At 33.6% G+C, this 9,288-nt stretch overlaps 2 protein-coding genes across 4 annotated transcripts in view; both read left to right on the plus strand.

Moving 5' to 3' along the window:
* The window catches only part of LOC145322682 (uncharacterized), a 33,485-nt gene extending 31,155 nt beyond the window's left edge, over positions 1 to 2,330 (plus strand). For all 3 annotated transcript variants that reach the window (XM_080164883.1, XM_080164893.1, XM_080164901.1), the window contains exons 46-48: positions 652 to 737; positions 1,002 to 1,105; positions 1,621 to 2,330. In XM_080164883.1, the coding sequence (XP_080021009.1) occupies positions 652 to 737; positions 1,002 to 1,105; positions 1,621 to 1,731 (301 nt within the window). In that variant the 3' untranslated portion in view covers positions 1,732 to 2,330. The remainder of the gene's footprint in view (positions 1 to 651; positions 738 to 1,001; positions 1,106 to 1,620) is intronic.
* LOC145322709 (cathepsin L-like) lies at positions 2,291 to 7,948 on the plus strand. Its single transcript, XM_080164937.1, has 11 exons — positions 2,291 to 2,444; positions 2,760 to 2,890; positions 3,203 to 3,314; positions 3,634 to 3,725; positions 4,195 to 4,263; positions 4,586 to 4,688; positions 5,078 to 5,136; positions 5,712 to 5,861; positions 7,082 to 7,224; positions 7,457 to 7,596; positions 7,828 to 7,948. Exons 1-11 carry the CDS (start codon positions 2,417 to 2,419, stop codon positions 7,905 to 7,907), a joined length of 1,107 nt encoding a protein of 368 aa, XP_080021063.1. The 5' UTR covers positions 2,291 to 2,416; the 3' UTR covers positions 7,908 to 7,948.
* Positions 7,949 to 9,288: the final 1,340 nt, after the last annotated feature.

Genomic DNA, 9,288 nt, shown 5'->3' on the forward strand with positions numbered 1-9,288 from the left:
CACAAAACCTATGTAAAACAAATAATCATTTATCTTTAGGTAATACAAAGTAGAATGATGTCTGTCTGATACCCCCAACCCCCCCTCAAAAAAATTGTTTTCTGGGGAAACTACTTCAAAATAAATGGCAGCACCAGAAATACTTATTTTAAATTTTTTTTAAATTACCTCTAAGGGCGAAGCCGCTAGTGTCTTATAAAGCATAGCTATTGCCCAACGAGCCATGTAAACTATAAACTAAAAATAAAACATCGTACAAATTAAGCTCTCTATCTTTAATAGCAATAGAGAAAATTAAATTTCCCCCATAGAGCAACAGACGGACTGATATTCATAGTGACTTATGAAGTAGCTTCTTTACTTAAAAACAAATGGAGAGATAAACATGAAATTTTCATTATGACATAAAATTCATCAAGGTTAAATTATCCAAGTGCACTGACATAGGATTGTTGAATAAATGGCGGCTGCTTCGGATAAATGAAAGATAGAGCGGCTTGACTCAGGCAGCTGCAGTTTTTTTGTGGCTTCGGCTACTGCTTTTAGCGGGTAAAAGATGCGGCTAAATGCGACTATGACGCGTCGCCGACCGCTTATCACTACCTTTACCATTCCTTATATGTTATGAGTTTTAAAACTTTAATATTTTAGGAAAATTCAAGGTGTTGAAGTGAACACAGTTGACGGGTTTCAAGGTTCTGAAAAGGATATTATCATTATCTCTTGTGTCAAATCAGGTATGTAAATAAACATAGTAGATCTAGACCCCTACTGAGAACATAAGATCTCATTGAAAGAACAATTCAGCCATATTATTTGTTAAAACGTGTACACATTAATGTTCTAAAGGGTGTAATTTTGTACTGGATGTATGTATAGATGCAAATGTTTTATTGGGCCTATTTCAGCATTCCTTAGTGACATTTCCCATAGAATTTCAAGATTTTCCATAAAAATCTCTCTCCCTTAAATAGTAAGTTAAATATATTAATTTGTTTCAGGAGGTAACACAATTGGCTTTCTGAAGGAGAGTGAAAGACTGAATGTGGCGCTAACCAGAGCCAGGAGGGCTCTTGTCATTGTAGGAAACTTTAAATTTCTTAGGGTAAGAATAGTTATTTCTCGCATCGTATTATAAACGGCTTTCCGCGGATATAGAAATGTACAATTAGAGGTGACGAAGTCACCGGCTAAAAAAACTAGTTTTAATCTTATAATTGTACATTTCTATATTCGTAGAAAGCTGGATATAATACGATGCTAGACATAGTTTTTTCGTATGGATGAGAACCGGTTCCTATCCACCGGATTCGAATTAATACGAGAAAACTTATTTTTGTTCAGCAGATAATCAGAGATTACAAGATTTTTGTTTAATCAAACTTGTATTTCTGATAGATTTTTTAAGACTTTAAATTGCCTAGTGTTTCCTTTAATATTAACAGAAACATTATCTAACTTCTAGCTGCTTCGCTCCTAGCCTCTAGGGGATTTTTTTTGGGGGGATGGGGTATTTTTGATTTTTTACGATATAAACTGGAATTAATTTTATCGATTAGGATATGTTTGTCATGTTTAGGTATTACAAACACAGATTATAAACATATATTTTCATTTCAGAGCAATGAAATTTGGCGGGAGTTGGTTGAAAATGCAGAATCCAGAAAAGTCATCTTTCCAGCTGAACCTAAATCTAAACTTGAAGCTTTGCTCACAAGAAATAACAAATAGAAGAATAAAGCCATAATCAAATAAAAATGGGAGAAAATTGGTATTAATCGAGAAATTCATGTTGAATCATGTTGAATCATTGTTTATAGTTCAAAGCTATTTTGTTTTATTATTCACGATTCAAATTGAAATGAATTCTCCAATGCTTTTATAAGCAAATAGATGTGCAGATTTTTACTCCGAGTTGTTCTTTTCTATTTTTACTAACCCCAAATTAAAGTCATATATGAATGTGATAAACCAGTTTGGTATGTAAATTGTACTAATGTGCTCCTCATATATTATGAATCATTGTATTTTTTATAAAATTGGTAAGGTTGTATACTCTATTTCTTAATAAATTGTGTTTTTCTCGTGAAAATTTTTTTCTAGTTAATTGTAAGTCATTTCATTGATATGTACGTCAATTTTTGTATTCATTGTTATCTTTTTGTTTGTAAAAGTAAAATTATTATATAAGAGAGATGTTATTGAATTTCAGGGAGAATATTTTCTCAATAAAGATTATATAAATGAGAGGATGTTTTTAAAGCTAAATTGGCGCATTTTGTATGTTATATTTTGCCCTTTATTTTGTATTTTTTGTGTTTGTTTTAAGACTAGATAAAGATAAGAAAAACATATAAACTGTTTTTCTCAAATAAAAAAATGGAAATCCAAACATTAGGGATTCTCTACTACAGTCATGAGGACCTTCATTCTTTTGGGCCTTGGTAATTTTATGTTTGTTTTATTATTTAAAAATTTTTAATTAATAATAAGAAAGAAATTAATACAATAATGGATTAGTAAATGTCAAGAAAGTACTTACAATATTTTTGAGGTCGGGATCATTTTAATTTCTATCAACATTTAGTTAGGTGAGTCCTCATAAAGAGTTCCCTAAAGGGTATTGATTTTGTTTCCCCCCCAAAAAATAAGTTGTATCAATTTTTTTTTAAACATTGGAAATGCTAGTTAGGTATATCTTTCAATTTTATCCCCCCTTCCTAAAAAAAAACTTTGAAAGTCTGTTGCTTTGTTTGTAGTAGCCTGTTGTGTCTCCGGACTGGAGCTGTCAGAGTCCAGGTTGAGATCTGAATTCTCCGAGTTCCAGGCTAAGTATGGCAAGGTATATGCCACCACAGAGGAACAGGAGAAGAGATTCAACATCTTTAAGGTAAACATATTCAATTATTATACGTTCATGTGTGCAGTTATTTGAATTTCTCAGATTTTTGTAAGCATTTATAGTGTAATAAAAAGAAAATAAGACTTTATCAATGCATTTCCGAGCTTTAGTTTATAGGTATTTACTTTATAAAACCCATGAAAGAAATTACACAACAAATGTTTGGTAACTGGGAAATATAAGATTCATATATTAGTTTGAAGACAAGTTCTTGTTTGACCATACTTAATTATGATATTGACTGCTGTTATCTTAGATATTATCAGTTTAGCCTGTAACATAAACCGATGCATTGTAAAGGAAAACTATGGAGAACTGTTAAAAGAAAGCAGATCTTCTAGAAGACCCTACACCGTTGGTGTCACTCAATTCTCTGATCTAACCCACCAGGAATTCAAGAGTACATACCTTGGTAAGATTTTATTTCTAGATTAAAATTAGAGAATTAAACAGGGTAGCAGGTTTGTATACTGTTTTAACAGCTTGATAGCCATCATAACGTTTTAGTGGATTCCTATAGGTATCTGATGGTCATGTATGACCCTAGGATGACATTGGCTCTCATACTTATGTTTCAATTCTTCTGAGGCCGTATGTGTGAGTGTATTTGTGTAAGCTGTGCTTCTTGAGGACAGTATTGTCCTTGTTTGAATTTATGTGATGGACTGTTACAACCTACACGTTTGATACATTTTGAAAGAAAATACCTAATCATCTATATTTATGTTCAGGATTGAAGCACACCAACTTCATGGGACAAGGAAACATGACTGAGAGAAGAGTCAGCAGAGACCTCCCTGAATCTATTAACTGGGTAGAAAAGGTATAAGATTAAGGTTTACTTATGGACATTCGTGGATTTCTTTTTAGTTCATTTATTTTATAGTTAGTTTTTTAGTTCATCACTTGCCTAAGGTTGCCCCTCCAAAATGAATATAGAGAAGCAATAATTTTTTGTCTCAGCATTCTCTGGGTAATGTATGGCTTACTGTTGATATTTGTCTTTCTTTATTTTATTTTTGCGCCCATGATTAATATTTTATTAATTTAAAGTTTGATTCTTTTTTGTTCTCTGGGTAATGTATGGCTTACTGTTGATATTTGTCTTTCTTTATTTTATTTTTGCGCCCAAGATTAATATTTTATTAATTTAAAGTTTGATTCTTTTTTTTAAATGCTGGACTTAATTTCTTTTAAGGGTTGCCTCTCAGTTAGGACAATATTGTCAAATATTAGCAAAAAAAATCAAGAAACTATTTGAATGTAATTATTCAATATTTGATGTGTTGTAGGGTGCCGTTTCCAGTGTAAAAAACCAGGGCCAGTGCGGATCCTGCTGGGCCTTTGCCACAACTGAACAGGTAAAACAAAGTTTGGGTTTACGGCTCTGTAATAGAAATGCAAAATGTAGCCTAAATCCGTGCCCAGACTTATTAATAAAAATAAAACCGCTTAAACCCATCCCAGAACCTGTAAGAAGCTTCACTGTAAAGGAGAACCATACCGGAACAGCGGTTAGCAAATACCTTTTCTATAGACAAAACTAGCTTAAAACTTTGTATAATAGGATAGAATATTTAGTTTTCTTTTTTATTTATTATGTACAAAACATTGAAAATTATTTATTGACTTATTCGATTACAGATATTTATGTACTTTTATGGGAAGACCATCCTATTTTAGATTGAGTCCTACGCTCAGATCGCCACAGGTGGTGATGTTCCCAACCTGTCTGCCCAACAAGTCACTTCCTGCACACCTAACCTCCTCCAATGCGGTGGAACCGGTATGTACGTTAGATATGTGTATATGATTTTAAGTAGGTACATGCTTTTAATATTCTGCTATCAAGATTAATGTAATACACCTTAATTTATTATGCATTTGTACCCAGGGATGGAAGATACTTTGAGCTGTAAATTACACTGGTAGTAAAAGTTTCATAACCACGTCATATCACGTAACTTAGGGTTCTTAATTTAAATGTAAAAAAGTGGTAATTTTGTCTTATCATAATTTTAGGGATGGTTATCAATCTATCGCCTTATCACTGAGTTTACCCTTATTGATAATTAATTGTGTCACCAATCAAAATTATTAGGTGAAAAGTCTAGTGTACTTGTGACTAAAACAAAGCGTTTAACGGCTTAGGCTTTCTTGAATTTGTTTGACTAGGTGGATGCTATGGATCAGTTACTCAGCTTGGTTTCAACTACCTCCAGCTTTTCGGACATGTACAGATATCATATATTTTCATCAGCAAAGCTACTCTAGAAGTGTCTGTATTATGTTAGCCTGTAATGCTTGTATAAATATCTATACTGTTAAACCTTTTTATTTCCTTCAGTGGTGCTACCCCTGTACCATTTAACATAACCTGGAATTAGAATAAACACACGCAAAACTAACTCCCCCCTTTTTCCCTTTATCATTATTTTCTTTTATTTCAAAATAAGGGGGTATTCTTTACTACCTAGGCATTTGAGGGTAACCACCCCTTCATTCAGCTCCAAGCATACTTATCAGTTAAATTTCCAACCCTGCATCAAATACAACCTTGAAGTTAAATGTTCATTACTTTGCATTGTAATAACAAAGTAGTACTCTAAAGTACCTTGAATTGTTGAACATTGATAACTCCCTTTTTAATGTAAATTGAAAATAATTGGAGGGAAGGGGGGAATTTTTCATTTGTTTATCATTTTGGGTAGGTACTTGATAGCCCCCCGGGGATTAAGCATTAGTTAGAACCCCTCCTCTACCAACAGGCACTTTTTGTGAAAGCACTGAAATAATTTTGATTTTTTAGATGTCTGAGGATGACTATCCCTATGTCTCTGGAAGCACTAGCCAGACCGAGGACTGTATGTATGATCCCAGCAAGGCTGTTGTCTCTCTCACTGGATACAACACTCTTCCCACTAATGATCATGATGCTGTTATGACACATTTGGCTGAGGTTAGTTATTTTAAGTAACTAAGCTACTCTATAATTCACTTAGTCCATCAGTCAGTCAGGCAAGCACTATGGGGGGAAATAAAATTTTCAATGAAGATTCTTATTACACTTTCATATCTACTCATTAGGGTAAAGCGGGGCGAACTCTGTGTTTTTTTCGGTTTTTTGAACCTGCAAATCGTAAAAAAAAAATTTTTAAATGGGACCAAGACCAGTAGAAAGATCTCGGAAAAGTCGATCAGGTCCTAAAGGGACGTAAACCTAGGACTTTGGGAAGTTTGTCAAAATTGATCTCTAAAACGGCACCGACTTCGCCCCGCCTTGAGGCGAAGTCGGTAGGGCATTTTCAAGCTTCGAAAAATCGATGACGTATTGATTTTATTACAGCATGCCCAAAAGAAAAAAGTTGCTAAATGTAATAAAGAGTATGCACAAAAAATTTTATTAAGATAGGTAAATTTTTTCTACCAAAAAAAATAATTTTTCCGAAGTACGCGAAATTTGACTTTTTTCTCTCGAAAATTTCACTTTTTTATATAAAATTGAAAAAGTTAGTATAAAAAGTGAAAAAACCGAGTTCGCCCCGCTTCCCTTTTAGTCGATTTAAGTAAAAACTATACAAGCTTTTTTAAAGTTTTAAACGGAAATGGATAGCCCATTAGATTCTTAATAAGTCCCCTGAAGACGTCTAAGCTCTAGCTCTTACCAGTTTTTGTCCAACTTACCGTTTTTCCGACCGAAGCAAAAAAATCGAAAAAAAAAATTTTTGTCGTCCGACTTTGAGACCCAATAAGTACCCTAAAAATTCATCTCACAAAAATTTCATTTCATACTTTTTTGTAGGCAATTTAATAAGGAACAAATTTGATTTTATGTTTTTTTTCTGTCAGTCGATTAGAACATGGAGAAAAATGTCATTTAATGAAGGTGGTCAAAAAAATACCGACTTCACCTCAAAACCGAGATCGCCCCGCTTTACCCTACAGTATTTTGGCTGCTGTCTGTAAGTCATGATTCCAAAGACAAAAAACTTTATTTTTAGAGGTTTCTTGAGTTTTTGCAATTTTTCTCTCTTTCTTTTATTTGTTATTACTGTTATAACAAATGAAATTTTAATCGTAATCACGGTTTTTCGCTGTCTAAATTTGGGTAGGCTTTCGTGTCTTAACTTTTCCTTATCATTTAAGATTTTTCATTTATCAATAAAAACAATGTTGCAGGTTGGACCTCTGTCCATTGCTGTTGACGCCTCAAACTGGAGCAAGTACACTGGTGGAGTTTTCAACGGTTGCTCTTTTGACGAGAACATCTCCATCAACCATGGTGTCCAGCTTGTTGGCTACGGCAGTGATTTTAGTGCTCTGTAAGTTAACTTTTTTTTAATTTTTAAAATTTTCTTTAGATAGTTACTTACAATATTATTTAGAACATAGAAATATGTCGTAAGTCATTCATTCTTTAGACTATTGCAGACAACTAACCAATTGATTTAAAGTCCTATGCATAATAGTTTAATGTGTAAACATGGCATTATTTTAACTTTAGATTACATCTTATGCATTTGTTGAATGTTAAAATTAATGAACTTTATTTAGGGGTGTCTATGACTACTGGCTGGTAAGAAACAGCTGGGGCACCAGCTGGGGAGAGAATGGATACATCAAGCTGTTGAGAACTAGCCAGTGTGGTGTCAACTCCACCCCCATGGACGGTACTGCCTGCGTCGATGGACCCGGTAACTAAACTTTTATTTTTTGTTTACTAAAACTAAATTCAAGTATTTTATCTATCCTAATATGTGCACTTTTAGACGTCCAAGTTTGCTTATTCTTCTAAAAATTTTAAAAATACATTAATTAGATTACCCCCCCTAAAATCCTTGTGTCCACCTATTAATATTATGCTTAAAATTGTTATTATTTTGATTATTTTAGTTATATATATATATCATGCTATTTTTTTCTAGGTAATGATGAACAGACCGTCTGTGGTATGTGTGGTATGCTCCTTGACTGCTCATATCCCATTGGTGTTAAGATGATTTAAATTCTCTAAAGATTGTAATTTATCAAAAAAAAATAATAGTTTTTGTATAAAGTGTTATTTTCTTAATTCATGAATTATATGTTTTATTAGTTTTACAGTTAAAAAAGGTTTAGATGTAGAAAAGTCGATAAAAAATATTTTTAATATTTTAATTTCAGAAGGGGGGGGGGGGAGAGGGAGCCTTAAAAAGCTATTAGTTATTGGGAGCTAAATTGAGGCTCCTGCGTTTTATTGGTATAAAGTGTCTTTTCTCTATATCGCGACCACCTAAAACCACCTCCGCCAGTGTTAGCAAGTTTGCTCCCAATAACTCTACAGGTTTTTTATAACCCTTCTGCTCATTCCACTTCTTGGATGAAACTACTAGAGAATACACCTTTAATGGGATTAAGACCATTGGAGTAAGCCTCCGAGGAAGTCGCAGTTGTACTTTCAGCCATTACTTATCCCGTGTGAATGTAGGGAAGCTCCCGCCACAATATTTAAATTTTGTCATAAAGGGGCCAATGCCATGCGTACTTTCTTTCTTTCTGTAGCCCTGGTCCTTCTAACCGAGATCATCAACATCTGTTGCCAGATTTAGGAATCTGGCAGTTTTTACAGGGTTTTTCTATAGATCCTTGACTGTGAGGTTGGTTGGATTACGTTGACAGTTGAATAAATGTGATGTAGTGTGAGAACTGTCACAGTTGGGGCATTTATCCACCATGGGACCAGTCTTATCAATTCGGGCCTTATAACTGTTTAGATAAGTGCTGTACCCAGATCTCAGCTGTGCCAGGGTAGATCTGGTTGTTCTGGGCAGGGAAAGCTCCGTTTTGTTGATCTTTGGAGGGCGGGATTTAGGCAGCTTCTACCAATAACGAAATTAATTCGGGAAAAAATCACAAAACCTATACATGTTTTTCAGCTGTCGTTGGGGGGCAACACATCGTAAAATTGACGACCTCTCCATCAGCCCCCCAAATATTATTTTATATTTATTTTGCTTGTTGGTTATACCTATTCCTGGCATTTAGGACCTTGTTGGTGGTGTTGTTGATAACTTTTTTTTACAGTTTTGTACTAATTTTTCTCAGCGGCAGCTGTACATAAATTGACTCAAGAAATTTTTGCTTTTTACCTAGTATATTTAAATAAAATGGAAAACTTAAAATTCTTAATGATCAAATAAAACTTACTTCAATGATTTATTAAATTTAGCCTAATAAAAAATCCTTTTAGCCTATTTTTCCATCATAAGTAGCTGCGATACTTATAGACAAATCCATATTCGTATTTGTACTTTTAAAGCACATCTTATGTAAAAAAAAAGTATAAAGCAACAAGTTAAAATATTTTGCCTGACTTTCTCCATACTAAGGCATGTTATGTTATAGTT

The sequence above is a fragment of the Acartia tonsa genome, chromosome 1 (genome assembly GCF_053477335.1).
Source record: "Acartia tonsa isolate MP-2025a chromosome 1, ASM5347733v1, whole genome shotgun sequence".
NCBI classification, from domain to species: Eukaryota; Metazoa; Arthropoda; class Copepoda; order Calanoida; family Acartiidae; genus Acartia; species Acartia tonsa.

What these genes read in the sequence shown, in the direction of transcription:
- LOC145322709 (XM_080164937.1), top strand. Translation starts at nt 2,417, where the DNA reads ATGAGGACCTTCATTCTTTTGGGCCTTG. An exon ending in AGAGATTCAACATCTTTAAG is followed by an intron (nt 2,891 to 3,202) that starts GTAAACATATTC and finishes TGCATTGTAAAG; the next exon opens with GAAAACTATGGAGAACTGTT. An exon ending in CCTCCAATGCGGTGGAACCG is followed by an intron (nt 4,689 to 5,077) that starts GTATGTACGTTA and finishes TTGTTTGACTAG; the next exon opens with GTGGATGCTATGGATCAGTT.